The 23,498-nt window shown below is 40.1% G+C and overlaps 1 protein-coding gene across 1 annotated transcript in view; it reads left to right on the top strand.

Annotated features, from left to right (window-relative positions):
* UBE2G1 (ubiquitin-conjugating enzyme E2G 1) overlaps positions 1-23,498 on the top strand; it is a 42,370-nt gene that overhangs the window by 16,105 nt on the left and 2,767 nt on the right. Inside the window, exons 2-4 of the mRNA XM_009885186.1 lie at positions 13,923-14,025; positions 17,205-17,302; positions 18,377-18,555. Coding sequence (XP_009883488.1) covers positions 13,923-14,025; positions 17,205-17,302; positions 18,377-18,555 — 380 coding nt within the window. The remainder of the gene's footprint in view (positions 1-13,922; positions 14,026-17,204; positions 17,303-18,376; positions 18,556-23,498) is intronic.

Consider the following 23,498-nt stretch of genomic DNA (forward strand, 5'->3'; position numbering starts at 1 on the left):
GGCGGGCGGGCGGGGGCGGCGGGGGCCCCGGCCGCCGCCGCTCCCTTCCCCCACTCGCACGTGTGCCCCCGCATCCTCTGCCTGCTGGGTCGCTGCGGCTGGGGTAAAGTAATCCCCTCGAGGGAAACGCACGGGTCTGCGCGCCACCTCGGGCGAATCTGATCGCCTTTTTCGTCCCTTACGTAAAAATTGCTTCATACCCAGATAAGGAAATGTGTGCTAGGTGTACCTAAACTCAGGCAAATACAGCGCTGGCTGGAGTTTGCTGAGTAACCGTACAAAGGGACGGGGTCGCTTAGTGGCTTAGGAATTCCTGGAGGAGGATTTTGGCCTGAGACTTCAGTAATGTCTTTGAAAGTGTGAGGGTGGAAAGCAACACCGTTAGCAGTAAGGAGGTGAGGTTGCATAACCAGGTATAACAAGCTAGATGATGTGTTTGTTGCATCTCCAGCATTATCTTCTGGTTTTAGTTGATGACAAGTTTGAGGAAACTTGAATGTATTTAACTATTAACACAAGATTTCCCTTACCCCTCTAAGGTGACATTCTTTAAAAAAAAATAAAAATAAATAATCTTATACTGTGGCTGTACTCCTGAACATAAGCACTCACCTTTTAATACCTTAGTAACTACTGAAGTTGTTACTGACATTCAGTGAGGTGTCTGCATGTTCGGATATGCTAACAGCACTAGATACAGGCTTACTACAGGAACTCCAGTCTGGATTTGGTGCAAAGCTTCTTTCCTATAAATGATCGCTCTAGGGAAGCAATAGTGTGAAATAGTTGCTCTCTAACTTGATAAAAATGAGCATTTGGTAACCTAATATAGTTCTTTGGCTGTCTGGAATTTCTCCTTTAACCAACTAATTGTGCTTCGTGAAAGAAAGTTTGACATTTAGCTGAAGCCTCTTGATAAAAAGTATTAGCTGTCAGTGTTTGTTATGTCTTTTTTTTTTTTTTTTCTTGTGGGATCTTAAGACCTGTGAGCACAGGCTGGTTGGATATGTAAGTAGACTTGTAGACTGTTAGATTTGGGGGTTAACTTCTGACTACCTTTCTGCTCACTCTTTTGTGAAGGTTTTATGTGTAATGGTAAAACCTGGTAAGCTTTTCCAGTTGCCCTTGTTACTGCTACTGATTCAACTGTACTGACTCAAGTACGGCAACCGTTTGCACGTAACATGCAACTCTTGTGGGATTTCTGTGTTTTAAGTAATATTAGTGCCTTTGGTATCCTTTTACATCTATTAAAAAAGAATTGAAACCATATTTAAAGTGAGTGTGTATACTTAAGTGTGGGATGAGTACTGAAGAAGAGTCTTGAACTCTTCAAAAAAGTCCTATCTGGAGTGACTGACCTGAGAAGGAAAACAGTTTCTTCCATTTGTGGTAACCTAAGCAACATCTGAACTGAGCTGAAACTAGACTCTGACACTGCTTTTTCTGATGGCAGGCTACTTGAAGTCGCAATGCAGAGACTGAGCTTCATGATGTCTGATCTTCCTTCCCTACTGCTGACTGTCTTCTTCCAAGTCTCAGCTGCTCCGATGTGTCCCTTTGTTTACACCCACACTACTTGTTCTACCTCAAAACAAAAATCAGCATTGTGGTATTCTTTCCCCTGGTGGGGCTTATACTGCAGTACTTCTGCTACATGCAGCTTTTGCGTTATATCAAGCGTGGTGAGTCACTGGGTTGTACCTAGTGGTTGGGTTTTGGAGGACAGCAAACAGGCAGTGGCTATGAGTGATGTGATCTAAACTAGTGTAAATTGCTCTAGATCACTCACTTGTCAAACTAGCATTATTCAAGCACAAGAGATCTGAAGTCGGAGCTGTTAGACTTGGAGTAAGACATCCAGAAGTGGAGCGAGGTTGAAGGGGGAATCTGAAACCCATGTAATGGTGGAGCAGTTGAGGAATATGGAAATTCTTTAATGGGTGAGACTCTTTTCAATGCCGAGAGGAAAAAAAAATGATGATGGGAGGAGAAAGGAATGTGAGACAGTAGTTCTCAGAATGGTTACCTATTCTGTCTCCCATATGCTTTGGTTATTAATAAAGGCATTGTGCGGGGAAAATAAGTGCCTATGGCATGTAGCGTTTCAATGAGTTGTTTTGATTCTTGAAGACTTTGTTAAAGTGAAGGTCAACTGGTAAGTCATCTTGGTTGTCAGTAAGACTTAAAACCAAGGGCCTTATCAAAACACAGAATGAAACTTGACAACATAATCCCAGGTTGCTCCAATAAGTGTATGAAGACAGGCTTCTGTTTTTTCTGGAGTGAGCTGGCTTGTATTGTAACTTGAGCAGGTAATGAGTACCACAGCACCATATATACAACATGCTTGTCAACTTAAGTGGCGTGTTCTTGGATGCTGATAATGCTCTAGGAGAAGGGATATACAATGATAGTCACAAAAAATAACTTCCAAGTTTGATGTAGGCTGGTTGTTGCGTCCTGTCTCCTCCCCCCCCCCACTAAGTAGCTTCACAGTGCCTTTGCTAATGAAATATTGAGCTATATCACCAGGGAATTAGTATAGTAGCTGGTTTTATATTGACATGTGCTTGCCCCCATTTAGACACAAGAACAGTTCAAATCAGGATAGTCAGAACTTTGGGTAGTTCTTATTTGTGTTTGGTTTATTTTAAGTGTTTTAATAAACTACTGGGTGGGCACGTCTAGTCTAACTAGCTCGTGCTGAAGGGAGCTTCTCCTCTATGGATATCTGTGAAGCTAAATGGTTGTTTCTTTGCAAATTGACTTAATTGTAAGCTCTAGCAGCTTCTGGAAATCTCTTAAAATTCAATAAACATATTTGTTCTTACAGATGTTGGTTGCTTTTTTTTTTGAAGGAGAAAGGCACTTTGGTTGTGGATTGGTAAAATGTGAAATAGAAGTCATGACCTGTCCACTTCCTCTTATGGGTAAGATGCAGGAAAAGCTAAGAGTGAAGTGCCTCTGAACTTCCAAAAAAAAAAAAGTCAATAGCAACTATGTAGATTGCTATAGCACTGGATTAGCAGAGTTCGTCCCCAGAGGCAGGTGGGGGGATGATAAACTGTGTTCTCTGTGAAGCCCCAAAACTTTATGTGCTTTGAAAGGAGGCAGGAGACAAGAGTGAAAACCTCCTCTTCCAGTCTCCAAAGCTGTCAAGCCAAAGGGTTTTGCGAACTGAGGCGTTTCTCTGAATGCTTTTATTTCATCTTTCAGCCAAATCCTTGCTGACACAGAGACTTGTTAGAGTAGGCAGACTTGTCTAGTTTATCCAGCAAAATCACGTAGGGAGGATGCAGTTAAATCAGTAGCGTACTGTGGAACCAGAAGTGCGAGTCCTCTTTAACATAAACACGGATCATTGAAAACAGCCCTAGTTGGCTGAAGTTACATTGTGTTGTAAATACTCTCCAACTTAGGACACCCCCTCGCCCCCCTAATATTTTTCTCAAACATGAGAAACATGGCATTATTTCAAATTAAAGTGGATACAGCTCCTATTTCAAAGTGAAAGTGTGTTCTTAAAAATTAACAAGTTGGGAAACTGTATTAAATACTTAATGTGACAGTTCAACAATTTTAACTTCCTTGCGTGGAAAAAAAATCTTGTAGTGTAATGTTGATCTAGTTGAATTTCTGGCAACTTTTAAAATATTTGATGAGTGAATTCTGGGGGAATTATGGAATTAAGCTCGCTTCATAGATTGAAGCTGAGATGGCCTATCTTTTGTGTGGCTGGTGGTGTAAGAAACCATTGTTTACAGTTTAGTACTGGCTTACAGTAGGTTTGTCTACAAGATAATAATTTGAATGTCACTGATCTGCAGTATTAAATTGATGCTGGTCTGGCTGTTAGCTTCCTTGGAGAGGTTTGTTTGTATGACCAGTGATATTCTATGTTATCCTGAATTGTTAAGACTCCGAAGTCTTGCATGTGTCAAACTTAACTGCAGTATCACTTAAAATGCTATAATCCCCCTGACATTTTTTTAAAAAAGGACTTGCTCATATTTTTAGATAACATCAATCTTCATTGCTCTGATGCTTTTGGAGGTGCTTAGATACAGCATGTGTGTACCACTCAACACTTGCAGTGTAGTGCCCCATTATAGCAGATAAAATAATCCTGTTTCTTGAGAGGATGTGTTGACAGAAGCATCAAAGCTACCTTGCTCATGCTGACTTTATAGATAATATCATTGCTAAAACATGTCTTGTTACAGTGACTAGAGTCTGAGCAGTACAAGCAGCCTGAATTTCTGTTGCACTGCAAATAACATAATGGATGTGACTTGGGGCAAACTTTACTAGCCACACATGTTAGTTTTTAAAATGCTCCTCTTGCAGAAATAAGCTGAACTGCCTGTTCAAAGAAAGCAGTATTTACGAAAGCCGTGACAAGAGCAAAAATTCACCAATGCTGGCAGCTCTGAAAAGTGAGGTTTAGCTAAACCTCAGAATGGAGGGGCTTGATGAGTCAACCACTTGCTTGAACGGGCCGGAGCAATAACAACCTGCTTCATAAGCTTACCACTCAATGGGGCCCCTATAGTCACAGCTGGTTGGCTCTCGCTAGGTCAGCTTACTAATCTTTCAGGGAAAGAACCAAGTTTACCATAAATGATGAGTTCTTTCCTTCTCTGCTGCCTCCTCCCTTCCCCAGACAAGTCATTGTAAGTATGGGCATAGCTGGATCTGGCAGTAAAGTGACTTTGCACTGTTCTGTTAGAGAATGGTGGAACGGGAAAATGCTGCTGGAGATCCTGTGAAATAAGGGGTAAATTAATACCTATTGGGAAGATACTTTCATTAGAAGTATTCCTGCTTTATTGATGAGATCTTTATCTGGAGATGTTAAATCACCCAAATCCCACTAAAATGTCTTGCCTTCTGTGATTGATAGTGATTCCAACTTTAGTATTAAAGACCTATCTGCTGCAGAAATATAAACTATAAGGATTTGTTGATTTGCTGTAAATGTCTTTTTTTGGTTTCAGAGAAGCTGATCTGGGATAAATCAAGTAGAGTGAATAGTCCTCAAATAAAACCACATGTTGTAATTATAACTGATGCTGCCTTGACACTTTTGTATCTCCAATTTGTGTGTTGTGTTGTTTTGGGTTTTTTTGGAAATGCAAAGGAAGACTTGGAACAGTACATGCATATTCAACGAAGATAGGATTACTTGGTCCCCTTTGTGGTTGGTATTGGTACAAGTTGGGTTTTTTTTTTCTTCCCCCAAAGCCCTAATCTAAACAGTTTGAAAATAAGTGAACTTTGTAGGTAAAACTTGTTTGCCTCAATAAGTGCTAAATTTTCTTCTTTTATTGTGTTTAATGCAACCTCTGTTTTGATCTAGATGTTCTTGTTTGCCACCTATAGGGCTGGGGTTTTTGAAAGTCTTTAAGCGTGTGGGGTATTCTGCAGAAGAAAGCTTCAGGTGTTAGTGTAAAATAAGGCGGAGGTATTAAATAAAGTGAAATGCAGCATTTTGTTTCCAGCTTAAAGATTAGGTTCTAATGAAGTGGAACTGAACTGAAAGGTGGCTGCTGTTCTGAAAGTATAAACTAACCAAATACTAAAGTGAGTGTGCAGTTAGGTGCCTGGAGAAAGAAGAGCAGGTGGCTTGGGTGAGGTGGCTTGGGCAAGGAAGAGGGCATGTGACTCTTGAAACTCTCGCAGTCCTTTTGTCCCAACCTATGGGAACAGAATCTGGGTAATGCTTCCTATGCAGGCCTGTGCTATCACCACATTGCACCTGCTCTGTGCTTCGGTTTTCAGCGGTGTGTGGGTATCTGTCAGTAGACTGGTCTTGGCGAGATCTTTCACTTACAGAATCTAGTAGGTCTGAGTTTTAGGCCACCCTGCAAGTGTAAGTGTGCATATTTGCTTCTCCTTCCTGCTATCGGGTCCAAGGCATATCAGCTGGAACAGAGATCAGATATCCAGACCTTGTAAGAACACTAAGTATAGCAATCTAAATGAAATAGGATTCCATAAAAATAACTGCTCTCCTAGGCATGAATGTTAGCAGCGCTTGTACAGGTTTGGAATAATAGTAGAGACTTCTTGATAGCAACCCTTTATAAAGGTTTTCACAGTCTCTCTGTGTGTGATTTGTTCGTTAAGGGAAGCCTATTTCCATGCAGTCATCACATCACCTAGTATGTCAAACTGGCTGTTTATTTTAGTTGGCTTACACTTGGTACTGATATAAAAGATGATGCTGTCAGGAGTCACTTAGAGAAATGTCTTAACAATTCTGAATAACAATGTAGTTCAAATTAGGATATGCAAACCTGTTATTCATATTATAAGCAAGAGAGAAAACAAGCTGGAAAAGTGTCCTTGACTTGCACAACAGCTTATGCATGTGATGAAGAAAGCTTCTGATGAACTCTTCAGATGTTGACATCTCCCTATGGCATAGTCTTGTGATACCGACTTTCTAGTGGATTTCTTAGAATCGTGTTCTATTCTTGTGTGTAAACCACACGTATCCCAGAGCTCTTAGCTCTGTTCAGCAGTGCTGTTTCATGACTGATGCGTATATGGCTGCCCAGAAGATACTTGGATGGAACTTTTTTGTAGCTTTAGTCTGTTAATTTGCAAACAGCTGTTAAGTTGGTTAACTTTTCCTGTTGTCTGTGCTAAACTCAACTACAGAAATACGACTGGCGCCTAGGATGGGACTTGTCTTGCCAAATTCTACTAGTTGTATGCAGTAGACATCTGAAGCTCTGTAGGCTCCTTTGTAGGTGAGAGAAATAAGTACATGTAGAGTGTGATTCACCTGACCTGTTTTTGACATCTGCTTTGGGATGAGATAATCATGGAGTCTCAGGAACTACTTCTTTCTGATAAGATCTCTATTAAACGCTGCTGAGGGTGACCATCTCAAATCCAGGCAGATGCATGTACCTGCCTAATTTGTCTGACTCTCTTAAGAGTGGAAACGTGTATTGGACACTGAGGACAAAATGAAGGTGGTGTTTCTGTTATACCGAGTGCAATAGATGAATGTGGCCCTGTGCTGCAGTTGATTTTTTTTTTTTCATTTATTTTTTTTATGGGCAAACCACTGAATGTTTCCTGATGGGATACTTGCTTCCTTTCGGGTGTGGACTTCAGAATCAGGGTTCTTCAGTCCTTTTCACTGTCCTTGTTCTTCCCTTCCTCATACCACTTCCCCCCCAAAATTCAGACCTTACTAGAAACTATATTTTAAGAGACCTGTTCAACCTCCATTTTAACCTGGGTGATGTAATTGTGTTAAATTCTGATGTGATGGGATACACAGCATGCTTCAAGGAGTCTAGCCAAAAAGGGCTCTTCAGGAAAAAGTTTATCTCAATTTCTACCAAAAATACATGATTACTATTAAATTGAACGTATGTTCTAAACTTACTGCTGAGAATCTTAATTCTGGAAGCATATTTACTTCAAAACTTTAAACAATACCATAGAATTCAAAGGTTCCCATCAGTATGTTTTGTATTTCCAGTGTTCTGTGGACGCTAATTTGGACAGTAAAGTAACTGGAACACCACCTTCATCTTGAGAGAAAAGACTTGCAGGCTTAGTACACACACTGTGCTCTGCAGTTACTTAAGTTGCCAAGTTGCAGACACTTGCTTAATGGCAGAAACATAAGGAGGAGGGGGAAAGACCTTCCTTCTGTGTATGGTAAGTGTGGGATGTTGGAAAGGAACTGGTTTGAATGTGTCTATGCAGAAGGCTTCTATGTATGAAGAGTGCTACAGAAAGAAAATGTCTCAAAATAGGTCATCTCTATTCTTGCCTGTCTTCATGACTCTTGGTGAAATGGTGCATGGGAACAGATCATGGGCTGAGTAAACTGATTGCCAGGTCACATTGGTAGCTGGATGTCTGTGGTCTAATTGAGACTGTGTGAGAGCACAGGTTTTATGACCTAGAAGTTGAGGTCAGTGTCTAAAGGAGCATGGTCAATGTCCATCGGTAGCCCTTTCCATGAACTATGGGGAACTCCTTAAGAGCCAAGACAGTACCAAAGACTACAAGCTTCTGGTTAGTGTGTTAACAGTCAGTTTTCAACTAAATAGCTAACCTGAACTTCCAGTTGTCTGTCTTCAGGTATGCTACAACTCATGTGAACATGGAGCTACGGAACATGCACAATCAAGAAACTCTATTCTATGTCTAGAATAACATGATGCCTTACTACTAAAAGAATTCCAGTCTCTATCTAGTCAAGTTTTTTCCCCTATAACCTTAATCCACAGATTTGTAGTGGTAGTTATAGGAGCTTCTGCCTCTTCACTTTGGGCCTGTGCTACTGTCCTCTTGTTTGCAGAGCTGAGCTGTGGCCCTGACTGGGAAGTTAATCAGGAGTAAAAATACAAATTGAATAAGAAACCCCCAGACTTGTCCTCCATCCTTCCAAAACCTGCTTCACTGTGCAAATCCTTGGAAGGCTCTACAGATATAGCTGAGGAGGTGGCAAGCGAAGCATGTTGGTGCAGCAGTGCATGAAGCTGTGTAACACTGCACTGAGATGATATATGTGAACAACTTGCCTGTTAATGCTAACTGTACAACCCTTCCTACAAATTCTCTGAACTGAGAGGAGAATTAGATTTGTAGAAGTCTGTGGTGCTGCCCTTATCAACAGGGGGTGACGCAACGAGCACTGGAAATTAGTTAGTTGCCAGGCTCTTCTTAGGACAGGTTTGTCTTTACTGCTTCAGACTCACTCCAAAATAATTACAATGTCCTTCTGAGACTAAAACTGTTCTGTCTTAATTGTTATCTTATTGGTCACTGATGAAGTGGCTACCAGGAGTGTGTGCATATCTTGTACTATGTTTTTGTCTGAACTTCTTGGATGAGCTTGTGGAGCAAGACGGAACATGATGAGAGTGGATAATATGGAGAGCTCAAGGAATACATCTGTTCAAGGAGATCGTGTTACTTTATCATTGTCTCAGCCCTAATCTTCTAGAATCAGAGACTTACAGCTGGATATGCAGGCAGAAGGGAAAGTCTTGGAAATCATAACTGACCTCAGTTAAGTAATATAACTATATGGAAGTCGCAGCTTGGGGTATGGAGAAGAAGAGTCTAGAACAAGGATTTTCAGTCTGTACAGTTGTTAGAAGCTCCTGGACTAGTACTGAGACTCCTAAAAAGCAACCAAGAAAAAAACAAGCCTCATGTGTAGCAAATGTAAAGCTCTGATATAACCTGCTTGTTCTCAGGACTGTGTGTAAGTCAGCTGGATGATTCCTCCAGAAGCCTCAGTTAGGATTTAGGCTGTCCGGTCTCTGGTTTTGTGCTGGACTCAATCCACTGGCTGCACAAAACTCAACCACTGTGTAACTTACTGAAGAGGCTGCTATTAAAAATAATGTGGAAGCTTATATTTTTGAAAGCTTTGTACTGCAGTGTAGTTTAAAATACTCTGAAGTGTTCATATGCAGTGGCTGGCTGGGTGAAAAGTCAAGCTGAAAAGTTTAGATGCCGTACATAGCTGCTGCATGTAGCCATGGGGCTCTTTCTGCTTAGTCATTTTTGTTGACGCCGTTTTGCGTTTGGATTGGTGAAAGTCTCTTGGCTTACATAAAGGCAGTTTTACTGAGTGTGGGAACATCAGTGGCTTGGTGTCAACTAAACACTGAAACTGGAAGCACAGCTTATGGTACTGTGTTGGCTCAAGTTTAAGGCAATGGTAACTTAGTTCTGCTTTAATAAGAGCTAAACTGCTAAAGGAGCAATGGGTTGTGTTGGCAGATCATGTGGGAGACTAGGCGTTGGATGTTAAAGTCTGTTCTGGACTGAAACGACTCTGTTGAATTATGGGCCTGTAGCCTTCCTCACCTCCCAAATCAGGTATTGATTCAGGACTGGGATTAAAGGGACTGAATGCCTAATTTATAAGCAGCCGCAGGATTCTTTCCCCGGTATGTTGCTGCTTGGCAGCTCTCCAGGCTTGTGCTGCTTTGGCTGTCAGCTGCTGCTTGAGCTCTGAAGGACTCTACCTGAAACTGCTTCTAGAGTGAATGTAAGATTTTATTATTATTTTTTTTTTTCCCCCTCAGGGAAGAAAAATTTCTATTGTATTAAACTATGAGAAATGCAGAAAATATTGGCAGAAATACTAAACTGTGTGTAATATACAGTAGCATGTAAATTTCACTTATTTAGGCATTGACAGGGTGGAATTGTGCTAATGTACTCATTTATGTTTAAAAAGTACAGGATATCTTCAGCTAAACAAGAAATCTCAAAGGAAAACTAAGTGCTGAAAAAAATAACACGGAGGGACTGCGTTCTTCATAGGTGCCCGACTTCTCTGCTTTTCCAGGACTTGTAGCCTAGCTCTGCAACGGGGCTTTGTAGAGGACCTACACAAGGGCCTGTTCCCGCTCCCAGGCTGGGGGGGGGGAATTGAATCCCTTGCCTTACGAAGCGTTTTCACCTTCCATGTGTTTGTCTAGGAAAACTCCGGTTCAGGCTGCAAGTAGTTAACTCCTGTAGTTGGTAGGAAATGACAGACGCAGAGAACAGGTGTCTCATTTTCTTGAGTGCAGTGTTAGTGTCACCAGAGGCTCCGGCTGGTGGGCAGCGGTCCCTCTGCCTAGCAGCTGACTCCTCTGACTGTGCGTGTGTGCTCCTTTCTTGCTGTAGTGGCACCGCTATTCATTTGGGATTTTGGTGCGTGGATTTCTCTAGTGTGCGAGTCTCAACTCACGAAGAGATCAGCGGTACTACTAGTTAACTGTTTCGATAGGCAGCACTGGCTACATATCCAGGAGGGGGAGGAACAAAACCAGATAAACCCTAGGCTTCAGTGTTTGCCAATTTTAACGAGTAGCAGCTCTCGGCTATCCATGGTAAAGCAGCCAAGGATGATGTTTTTGTGTTTCAGTGCAAAACTTTCCTGAGATTTTTTTTTTTTTTGTCTGCCACCCAGCCATTAGTTGATGTTCAGTTATAAATAATCTATATATAAATATAAATAATAATGTTCAGCATAAATAATCTGGATGGAAAAGCTCATTTTAACTTGCCTATGGTAGTTCTACATATCTCTAGTGGAGTAGGTGCCTGAGCTAATATCCATTGTTTTACTTCAAAGTATTTGTGCAAGCACTAGCTGTTTGAACTATGCTTCAGTCTTGCTGCTATGGAAGGAAATTGAGAACGTTTTACAAGCAGAGACTGATGCCACTTCCTGTAAAAGAAGTAACATCGTAATTTGCTTTATAGGGAGCATCCACTAACCAAATTTCTCTAACTGCTGTAACTGATGATTTTTGTCAATGGCTGTCCCCTTCATACAGTTTACAGGCTTTCTGTGTTACAAGAGTTGGCATCCAGCAGTCTTATTCCTTCTCACAAGATCTCGTGTAATATAGAGCTGCAAGGCCTTAGGTAGGAGTCAGTGTGAGAGCTAGCTTTCATTGGGAATAAGTACAGGAAAAATGGTTCAAAGGATGCAAGGGTAAAAAAATCTTTGGAGGCTGAGGCAGATGTAAAAAGAAATGGAAATAGCACAAATCAAGAAATAGAAAAGAAAACGTGTATGTTAGACTCAAGTAGTGTGGTCTATTTAGATAGAGAAAAGCATGCTGAATTTTCTGGAGTCTTCTAGCGGTCTTGTTCAGTCTTATCACTGAGAAGTGTTTACTAGCAAACAATAAGGAAGCTAAATGTGAGCAGCTTGAGCTGCAGGTTACATAGAACTTGACATTAACCGTTTTCTTCCTGTGGAAATGCAGAAACGAGGGAACTTGTGTTTTTTTGAGGCTTAAATTCAGGTTTGAAAGTGTTAAGGTGGGATACTCAAACCTAGTATTTGCACTCTTTCTGTTGACTTCTGTAGTTATGCTGAATATTCTTTATTACAATACTAATATAAAATCCAAAAGAATGACTTAAGTGTCCTGAACAGAGGTGGCTTTTTTTGCACAAGCAATAGACAGTTATTTTTTTTATATAAAATTGTGCAGGAAAAAGTAGGTTATATTCAACTACTAATGTGGTGGGACTTTTAATGTCTGATACTGGAGAAATGTCTGTAGTAGGGAGGTAGCAAGGGACTGGTGAATCCTTGCTTCATGTGAGACACTAACCTAGTCTCTCTGGCCCTTTCACCTAAAATTAAATAGAACTGTTACTCAAGCTCATGCAGCTGTTTCCACAAGGTCTTAAAGATGCCAGAGGGTGAAAACTGGTCTGCTTAGTGGAGGTGGGGCCATGCTAATAGACTTTTGGTTTTTGAATCTTGCATCTTGGTTAAGTAGCCTGTGATAATACCTTTTGTTTTGGGCATTGTCTTGAGAAAACATGATTTGGTTCAATACCTAAGTCTATGTCCTGCAACTTGGCGAGTGAGTGGTTGACCTCATCTGTTGACTAAACCCCTGCTGAGTAGGTTCTAAGAAAAACCCTTCCAATATTTCTTAGGATTTTAACATAGAGTCATCTCTGTGGATAAACTTGACTCTGAATTACCAATGGCCAAACAAAGTTGGTATTCCTGGTGTCTACCTCTTCAGGACCTTGGTCCTTCATGTGAGCTGAGTACTTTCTTTTCCCCATGTGGATTTGGACTGTGCTGGTAGGGCTTGAATTGATTGTTTTTGCACTTTTTAACCATGCTTTAAATAGTTAAGAACTTAACTGGCAAAGAGTGACTGCAAGCTTATAGGCAAATCAGTCTGGACTTAATGGTAGTCTTTTCTTCATAAAGGTATGAGGTTCTCACTTGAACTTCTTCTGCAGGTACCTGAGGGCATTATAAGGACCTCTGAAGCCTGTAACGCCTAGAAATCAAGACAAAATACAGCTGCTGGGTTTACAAAGAAGGAACATGTAGACTGACTGTACTGTGGAATATAATAGAGGGCTGTATAATGTCTGACAGGATTTAAAATAAGTGCAGTAGTAATTGTAAAACAAAACAAAATCCCTAACTTAATCTGGAAATTACTGACGAGTTGAAGGAATAACATTTTCTCCCCTTCCCCTATCCTAAATACCAAAGATCCATCAGGACTTTGTACGTACTGTTGGAAATGCTGGATCAAGAATTTCAGTTTGTCATCAATATGGTGTTAAATTAGTTTTTGACCCAAAGATGTTAGTTAAGAGATGTTCCCCACCCCCACCCCTGATGAATTTCAGGCAGAACTCATTTGAGGTGTTTATTTCCAAATTTTATGATTTTTCCTGGAGCAGCCTGCAAACGGAAACTCGGTGGAGTCTACATCTAGATCTGACTTCTGCATAGCTATTTCCAGATATGCTTTCTGTCTGGCAGTAACTATATGAAGTAGCCTGTAAACATAGAATCCTGTATTGCTTATCACTAGTGGATAAAACTGAAACAAAAGAAAAAAATAAAAGTCCCAAAACCTAAACAGCATAATAGCTTATCTTCTATGCTCTCTTCTAGTAGTTCAGAATGTAATAAATCGTTGCCTCCAGAATGCACTGGGTACAGGTCTCAAATGTTTTCAGATTATGAAAGAAATCATTTAAGGGAAGTAGGATGTTAGTTTCAAATGAAAACATAGTGTGACTTTGTTCTTCTGTTAACGTTTTCTAGAATTAAAGATAGACTTTAGTTTGATCTCAGGGTTCTTATAAAGCAGTGTGTCTTTTTTGTTAGTAGCAAATTTGTTTTCTGAGTTAGTTTGGCGCTTCTGTGTACTTCAGATAGTTTTAGAGTCAGACCATGGGTCTCAGCTCTGGCAGCATGCTGTTGTGTGTGGTAGGGTGTCGAGGATACTCATCCAGGCTGTAAGTCCATCAGTAGGCGCCAAATCACTGAAAGTTACGGGGTTTTTTTGGTCACATATAGAGCCACGAGCAAAAGCAGCGAATGCATATCAGACACCTAAAGTCACTCTTAAATTCTTTTTCCTACACAGAGCTCAACAAAAATCCAGTGGAAGGCTTTTCAGCGGGCTTAATAGATGACAATGATCTTTATCGATGGGAAGTCCTTATTATTGGTCCTCCAGATACACTATAGTAAGTACTGATACTTATACAGAAACTTAAGTGAACTTGGGTTTACTAGTTTTAGTTTGATCTAAGTGAGTAGAAGTTAACTAAACCTTCATACTGACTAAGCTAGGTAACGCTGTTCTGCTGCTAGCAAAATACCTGTAAATAGCTGAATTTGCTATATAGAAGTTCTAAACTGCTTTGCTCCCCTGGGAAAACGCAACACTGATCCCTTTCTACTCGTGTAGAAATGAGAAAGAATAGCCTATACTCAGAGGCAGCTTCTGTTTTCTTATACATTTAAGTAAGGCAGCTATTTGCTGTTATTGCTGTGAGGCTGTAGTTTAGCTGATAGTACGATTTTAAACTATTGCAACTTCATGCTGGTGATCATAGGAAAATATTCAAGAGGAATGTCTTTGGGGAACTGCAGCAGAACGTAGAATTAGCCTTAAGTTCTGTCACTTTGAGATGGGAGAACTTCTAGCGTGACCTAGAGTAGCTCAGTGTTGATCAAATTTGAATTGTTGGCAAACCTCTCACAGTGGGCTTCAGAAAGCTTATATCTTTATCCTAAGAACCTGGTTATTTAATTGACTTTTGGACACAAAACCATGCAGTTCATACAGTAGTTTCTTTTCCTGGGCTTTAAGTTCACTGTGGCTTTGCACTGCTACATACCTGAAGCATTCTGGCACGTGCAGTGTGGTTTGGTTTTTTTTGTGTGGGGGGTTTTTTTTTTGTGTTCTCTGGGTTTTTTGTTTGTTTGTTTTTTGTGTAAAAAAAAAAAAAAAAGCTCTGGCTAATTGAGAGAGCAATCTCTCTTTCTCGTAGAGGTTATATGTGATGATCTATTCTAGCTCCTGGGAAAAGGTTCTATGCCCAGAAGAGGTCAGCTTAAAGTGTAGCTCTTGAAGTTGAAGATGAACTCTGTTTTCCTTCATTAAGCTGTTCCGGGGTAAATTAATGATACAAAAAGCTTAGTGACATTTACTTGAGGTCAATTTTAGTTCCATCATGAAGTTGTTGTATACCTCTGTTTGCAGACTTCTGAATAAGTGCTTAAGAACAGTAATTGAATTGCTTTGCTTCTTCTCAAGCTGTATACCTTGTGATTCTCAAGTCCTGCATGAGATGAATTCTCCAACTTCTGTTGACCTCTTTTGAACAGTTTTGTAGTGGCTCCATTATTCTCATGGCCGTTTTATAAATACTGTCAGTAAAGTAATACTGTTTCTAATTGAACCTCTTACTATATTTTAAAAATTGCAATAGCATTTTTTCTCCCACTTCAATAAGGTGCTGAGCTTGTTTTGAGGCTTTTTAGATAAAAGCTCTCTTCTGTTCCAGTCCTTAGTTGCTGCTTTTCAAGGTAGCATTATACTGAATCCTTCCTTCTTGGTCCATTTTATGATGGCAGCAGAACATAATAGTTTAACATAACGGGGCAGTTCAAAATTTTCAAACTTTAGTCTCATTCCTGGTCCCACTTTATTTATTCTGAGTGTACCTAAAAAGATTTTAGACTCAGTGCATGACTCTACTGACAGAGACCTCTTTATCAGGAATATTGCTAAAAATGTCACTGATCTCCCTTAATTGACAGCTGTACTTTATTAACTGGTTTCTAATGTGTATCCAATTAGAGCTGTATTTATACTTAGTTGATGAGGGTCAACCAGCTATGTCATACAGCCTAGTAGCCTTAGGATCTGCTCCTTTAAGAAGGAAAAGAAGAACTTTTTCAGTTTGAAAGAAAGGACTTAACTGGTTTGGGGCTATCAGCAAAAGTAATCTAACTCTCCTTTGTCTTGACTAATATGAATGCTAAAATAGCCAGTGTTTCTGGAATTCTTGCCCTTCCCAGGATCAAAGATTCTTTGGTAACTGCCTGCCTCTTCTAAAACTTGTGGAAAATAATTGTTGTGGGTTCAGATCCCCTCAGCTGCTTTATTTTAAGAGCCAAGTCACTTAGATCTAGTAATTTTTTTTTTGGGGGGGGATGTTTTGGGGTTGTTTTTGGGTTGGTTTTTTTTTTGAGACACTTGCTGGAATTGCACATCTTTGGTTAGTGGTGGTAAAATTTGTTATTTTCTCAGTAGCCTATGGGCTTTGGATACTGGCTCCAACTCCTTTACAAATAAAGAAGAAAAACCAACCAACCCTGTACTGAACAGCTTTGTCTCTTCTACACCAGTTTTGTTTGCATGGCTACTGAGGAGTAGCTCGTCATGCTACACATCCAGTGCCACCTTCTTTGGAGGTTATATTCCAGTTTTTATAATCTCTGCCTTTGCAACTTCAACTTTTGTTACAAACTTCTGTTACTGTCATTTCTTGTAATTGGGCAAATGTTGTAGTACTTACATTAGTGAAGTAGTCCATCTATAAGGTTTTCCATTTAATAATGACTTCACACTTCTCAAAATGGACTATTCTTGGGTATTGAAATCTAGTTATTTTTAAAAAAAAAGGTCCAAAACCCCAAACCCAACAACAGAGTCTTACCTTAGTTAAATACGGGCCTGTAACTCCACGTAAAAACTGGATGTCTCTTGTTTATTATTGTTTTCCAGTTTAGTGGGTAACTAATGCATAACACCTCACTGTCATGTCTGAGTCCCTGTAGCTTAGTGTTGCAAAGGTAGTCTTGAAAATCTTTGTACAAAGTGATGCTCTAGACACAAGTATAAAGAAGCTTTCTATAACTTTTCACTGAGGCTCACTGCTGCAGACTGATACTGAGAAATTAGGACTGAGGTGTATAAAGGAGGAAAATAAACAGGTATCTGCTGGGCTGTACTTGAGAAGGGAAGTTATTTGCAATATTTTTTTTCTTGTTAATAAATGTACTGGGAGGAACAATGCAAGTTGTAATACCAGATGGTGAATTCCTTGGCAGTTTTTGATTATTTGGGGGGGTGGGGCGGGGAGGGTGTGGGGGGTATGTATGTGGTTTTTCCCCTCTGGAACATCATCCTAATTCTAAAAAAGATAGTGTTGGGGAACTGGCAGTGTCTTGTGAAAGTATCTTCTCAATCCAGAAACTCTTTGCATTGCATATGGAAATGATGGTACTGTTAATTACTAACATGATGTTAAGCTGTGTGAGGGGTAAACTGAGAGTTTCTGATACATCAATAAGTTCCAGTCTTCAACTTAAGTTTACAAGAAACTCTACTGAGATATTTTTGATTCCCCAGTGAAGGTGGTGTTTTCAAGGCTCATCTTACTTTTCCAAAAGACTATCCACTGAGGCCGCCAAAAATGAAATTCATCACAGAAATCTGGCATCCGAATGGTAAGAAACATCAAAGTTTCAATTTCTTTTTGCAATTGAGAACTAAAATGCGGTAAAGACAAATGGATACATTTCTGTTCGTGTTAGAAATGTGAAACTCTGCATTTACGTTGCCATCTTCGCTTCACAAAGAAGTAATAACCATGGCAGAGTTTTTAATAGTCCTGCTCTGAGAGACTGCTCCTAAAGTGTTTTCAGAAGGTACTGAAAGTAGCTTCTTAAACTCTTGGTAACTGTTCAAGGATTATTTTTTATTTTTTTCTCCTAAGTGTAAAATTCTGGTCTGAGGAGAAACTTGACTTCTATAGCTGCCTCTTATTATACCTCCAGATATTTCATCTTAGTATTACTAATTTGGCAGTTCAATATAGAAGGCACAAGGTTGTCCTCCTCCCGTGAAACATGAAAGGAGATAATGTTTTAGTCCCTCCAAAGATGACGACTCCTAATGTTTCACTTACTTATGGACTGCTGGACATAAGTGGGAAGGTAAAGTAAAATGGAAGAAGGTTTTTACTGGGCTGGAGGAATGCTCTTCGGTTTCTAAAGTCATTATTGAAGTTGTAGATGTTGAAAGCTGGGACGACACCAGCCCAGTGCTCCCGTCATAAGGGACAGAGAGATGATTTTGATGCCGTGTCAGTTTCAGCTCGGAAATATCAAAGTACTTGTCAGGCAGTTTCAAATTCCAGCAGCTTAAATCATATTCCAATATATTGCAGTAATATCCAGCTGTTGCTGTGGAAAATAGTCAATGTCTAGTTTGAATTTAACAGAAAAAGCTTTGGTGAAAGCCTATATAAATAGTCTTGAAAGTTGCAACATGATGTTAGAATTAAGTTTTTCTTCCCCGTGTGCTTCCCTCTGCCAGAAGTCCAGGCAGAATAACAGACTTCCACCAAGCCCTGCTTATTACAGATCGTGTTCTGTAATAGTTAATTACTTTCCTTTTTTGTAAAGCGTCTTCAATGCGTTCTCAGACTTGCTGGAGTGAAGATTAACAGTTCCGTAACTATCCTGAAGAAATGCCAGCATGTTGTTCATTGCTGAAATATGCCTTGTTCTATTTTGTAGTTGACAAGAATGGTGATGTCTGCATTTCAATTCTTCATGAGCCTGGAGAAGACAAATATGGCTATGAAAAACCTGAGGAACGTTGGCTTCCCATTCACACAGTGGAAACTATAATGATTAGTGTTATTTCTATGCTGGCAGATCCCAATGGTGATTCTCCTGCTAATGTTGATGCAGCGGTAAGATTTTTCTTGGTCTGCCAATTGTCTTTGGTGTACAAACCTAAACTTGCAATGGAGTTTTGCTTCTAGTTTGACAAATGGTACAATAACTTTTGGAATAACCTTATGTCACAGGCTAAGGCTACCTTTTTGTTGGGAACAGTAGTCGTGTTGTGAGACAAAATTACTAGTTAGGCATGAGAAACTTCTTACAGATTGCAAGGGAAAGATGCTGTCAAATTCAGAGACAGTGGTTTAATTTCTCCTATGCAGTAATGCATTTTTTTTTAATTTATAGTAAATAACTTGTGCACAGAGGTACTTAATGGATAAAACTGACCTCCTTTATTCTTAAAGTTCAAGGGAGCTGGCTGTAAAATCCTGTGTGGCTACATACACGCAGCAGTTACAACTGCCGTTAAGTTTAGCTGCAGAGGTTAATGTATTCTGTAACCTTTTTTGGTTCCTGGTATCTTATTAGTATAATGCAGCAAAATTTTTATCTTGGAAATTATATAAGCTGTTAAGAGATTTATTGATTTGAATGGAAGAAGAAAATGTGTTGGGGTCCCTCAGTATAATTATGTTGTGACTCTTTGCATTCACTTTTCTACAGCAGTCGTCTTGGGTCATGGATTAAAGCAGTAGGTTTGACTGTAGATCTGTGCTTTGAGAATGTACGTGAAAGCTTCACCGAGCACCTGGCCTTCAACTCTGGAGAAGTGTTGTCCCAGACTAGAACGACTGGCTAAAGAGTGAGGAAGAATAGCCTGGTTTATAGTCAAAGACTAGGGTGAATTTGCAGTAAGGATTCTGTCATAAGTGAGGTGCAAGTGTTTCATGCAGCATGGTGTTTCTGGAGCGTGGCCTATTCTGCGTGAGTGTATAAACACGGCTGTCATCTCTCTAGGAGAGCTCTGTTGATAGCAGAATAGCAGTTAGACTCATAAGTGTAGTGGGAAGGGAAAAAATTCTCAGTTTTGAGAGAAGTAGGGGAACAGACTTCAGGTCCCACTCATCTGAGATCATAGAATCATAGAATGGTTTAGGTTGGAAAGGACCTTGAAGATCATTGAGTCCCACCCCCCTGCCATAGACGGGGACACCTCCCACTAGACCAGGTTGCCCAAGGCCACGTCCAGCCTGGCTTTGAATGCCTCCAGGGATTGGGCCTCAACAACCTCTCTGGGCAACCTGTTCCAGTGCCTCACTACCCTCATAGTGAAAAATTTCTTCCTAATGTTTAATCTAAACCTGCCCTCTTCCAGTTTAAAGCCATTCCCCCTTGTCCTATCACTACATGCCCCAGTAAAAAGTCCTTCCTCAGCTCTCCTGTAGGCCCCCTTTGGGTACTGGAATGCCACAATAAGATCTCCCCGGAGCCTTCTCTTCTCCAGGCTGAACAGCCCCAACTCTCTCAGCCTCTCGATACACCAACATACTTTCCTTTGAATTACTCTAGAATTGCAGTTCAGCAATGACTAACACATGATATGCTCTCACAAAAGAAGTTCTAGGTCTTTTAACTGGGGTAGTGAGGAAAAGAGATGGTAATCAGAAGATGCTGAGTTTTCTAGAAGCATGTTAGGCTGCTCTGTCAAGCTAGCTATAGCTTGACAGAGTGGGTGGGAGTTTAGTTTCCTGAAGCCTTTGATGTACTATGCTGTTAGTATTTCCAAAGGTGCTTGAGCTGTGCTGAAATATCATCATGGGAATAGTCTTATGTGGAACAAACTTAATGGGAAGAAAAACAAAAACAAACACAAAGTTGTAGTGAATAATTCCCTTGTTAACATTCTTTTGAGTGTCAGACCGCCCCTTCTTGAGTCATGTTACTGGTGGAAACAAGTAGCCAGGACACATTGACGTTTTCTGCTGGTGAACCTGAGACCACTGGGAGGAGCAAGTTATTAATGAAATGCTAAAAGTACAATTAGAATTCATCAGTTTACAGACTCATGTATGTTGAATGTATCCGACCTAACACTGGAGAAAGCTTATACGTTGAGCTATGCTTGTCACCTTCCTGGCATTTCACAAGCTTTTTAATCTTTCTGTTGTGTGCCCCACTCTGTACCAGCCACTTCATGATTTTTTTTTTTCTTTTTTTTCTTCTCCTCAGAGATGCTAGATAGGAAATTACAAATTTCTTTACCTAAACCTTAGGGTGAAGAGTGAAAATGTCTTAAGGAAACACAGCATTTTCTAGTCCAGCTTGAAAGAACAAAAACTTATATCCAAATCCAACTGTGAAGACAGTACTGAGGCATCACTGATACAACCTTTGGATGCTAGTAACTATTTTTCTGACTGTGGTATTAGATGTTCCAAATAACTTTTAAACTTAATGTGCTGCTTGAGCAGCTTAGCATCTCCTGCTGGATAGTATGTTACATCCTCTTCATATTAACCAGAACATACTCATCAGGGTAATGAAGAATCAGCAGCTCACGTGCTTTATTCCGAGCTGCTCTCAAGATGTCTTCTACTTAGTTTATGAAGTACAAGTTTACTGCAGCAACAGTATTTGGCAGTTACTAAAAGATACTGTCTGCTTTCATTTTCTCTAGTTTTAAGTGTGTCTAGAGAATAAGATGTTACAGGCAGGTCACAATATTGTAGGAGCAGGGGATATACCCGCTTCATGGGAAGATGAACTGTGAGTGTTGGAATACTGTCTCTTGGAGTGGGACAAAAATGAGGGATGAGAGCTAGAATGGATATTGTGAGAAGCAGGTAGAACAGTTCATGACCTAAAATAAGAGCTTTGGAGAGGCTGCTGTCAAATTGAAAACTTTGCTTGCTATTCAGTTCTGCACACTTGCTTCATAGAACTACAAATATAAAAAGTAGAAATAAAACCTAAGAATCTGAAGCTAGGAGGGCACAAGTTCAATGCTTTTCTTGGCCTTAAGCCATCTTGTCTAAGCTGTTCTATGTCCCAGTCCAAGGAACCAAATGCTTGCTGTATTAATTGCTGAAAAAGAACAAATTAATTAGTAGCCTTATTTGTGCTTTCACTGGAAAGATAAGCATGCTGGGCTTTGTGACATGCTAACTAGCTAGGTGAGCCTGGAGGCTGTGAATGTTACGATATACCAGTTATCCTAACTTTTTCTCACTCACATGTGCTACAACCTTCACCTCAAGTAGGGGGTGAAAAGGTGGTGTGTGCTAGGTTGCTTCAGGTAAAACAGTGTGGGGGTTTTTTAACCCCTTGCCCTACTCCTGCAGTAAGAATATATTGCTTATCTCAAAAACTAAGAACTATATAACTTATTTCATACAAATAAGGAGTTCTTCATATTTTCCCACCACTTCCTTGCCGGTACCCAACACGTCAACCTTAGTCACAGTGTATCATGCTCCTATGCTTTCATCTGAGGTACAAAAAAATCTTGAAACTGGCTGTGCTTTTCCCTATGGCTTTTGGTGATACCATAGTGTGCACGTCTCTGGGTTTAGACTTACCTCTTGCCTGTCTTCCTGTTCATCTTTATCTTTGTTCCTCATCTATGCAGTTCTGAAATCAGATGCCTGTCACAGAGACCATTCCCATAGGTGTGCTGTTAAGGTCTTCCTCATGGAGCCAGTATCTTGCAGCCATATCTAACTAGGAGGTGTTTTCTTTCTAAGGGCACTGCTGTGCCTCTTCTGAATACTGTGACTTCTGTATTTCTATCCTGGAGTGTCCTGGCTAGATTGAGAAGGGAGTTGAAACTGTCCTCAAAATCGCAGAAGAGTTACTGACTCCACAGTAGCTGTGTACCTTTTTTCATCACTGCAGTTAAAGAGATTTTCTCTAACCCATAACAATAGCTTGTGGTCTACAGTTTGAGTTTGCTGCTACTTTGCAGGCTGAAGTAGAAAGATTTTGGCCTAGACTTTGTGAAATATTGGTAGCCATCGGTTTAGTCTTGGAGAATGCCTAGAATCCAAGGGGGAAAGGCTGCTTCCTCAATGTCGTGTGAGCAGCTCGCACAGAAACTCAGAGCAAGCATTCAAAATTCCTTAATGTCACAGGTGTTCAGTGACTAGTTCAATGATTGTAAGCAAATTTAGGTGTTGACTAGTGTCTAAAAACACCAAGAGTCTTCCTAGAACTTGTACGTTGTTATAGGACTGACATCTGAAAGCTGTCTATTCAATTACAGAAAGAATGGAGAGAAGACAGAAATGGAGAATTTAAAAGAAAAGTTGCCCGCTGTGTAAGAAAAAGCCAAGAAACTGCTTTTGAGTGACACTTATTCAGCAGCTAGTAGCTTCACTTTTTTCAGGGTAAGTATCCTTCTAAAGACAAGTCAATTACCTGAGTTGAGGATTTCCTGCCTAAGTGTTGCCGAACTAACTTTTTACGCCTCAAAAGCAAAAAGAAAAAAAACCCAAACAAAAAAAAAGCCAAAAAAAAAAACCCACCCCAAAACAACCAACCAACATTTCATCTCAGCTGCATGGTCTCTGTGGAGTTCTTTGACTGTATGTGATACTAAAGGCTAAAAGAATTTTCAAGTGCAGTAACAGCCCCTTCTGTCAAGATTGGGGAACTTGTCTAACACTCTTGCATTTATGTTGTTTGGAAGTTGAAATTCTCTTCATCAGTATTCATCCTATTCATCCTGCTTTATTAACTTGTTATAGGGGTTACTAGAGCTGTAATAGAAGGGAATAATCATTCTTTGGTGTTCACTATTGTGAAGAACGCTTGCTCGAATCTTAAAAGCATCCCGTCTTGCTATCTTAAGTTTGTATGTATACATGTATACAGAGTTTATCTTGCAGATGTTGGTAGCATGTTGCATGTAGGTTTGAAATAAGACTTCAGTGAGGTTGTTAGGAACCATTTGGAAGGGATTGCTTCAGGTATCTATGGGAATTTTAATAGACAGTCTGCTAGCATATCAGAAAGGATCACGTTGAGATACTACCCATCAATAATATCAAGAAAGGTGGTGTTCTTTTCA

Source organism: Charadrius vociferus, unplaced genomic scaffold (genome assembly GCF_000708025.1).
Source record: "Charadrius vociferus isolate BGI_N301 unplaced genomic scaffold, ASM70802v2 scaffold54, whole genome shotgun sequence".
Taxonomy (NCBI): domain Eukaryota; kingdom Metazoa; phylum Chordata; class Aves; order Charadriiformes; family Charadriidae; genus Charadrius; species Charadrius vociferus.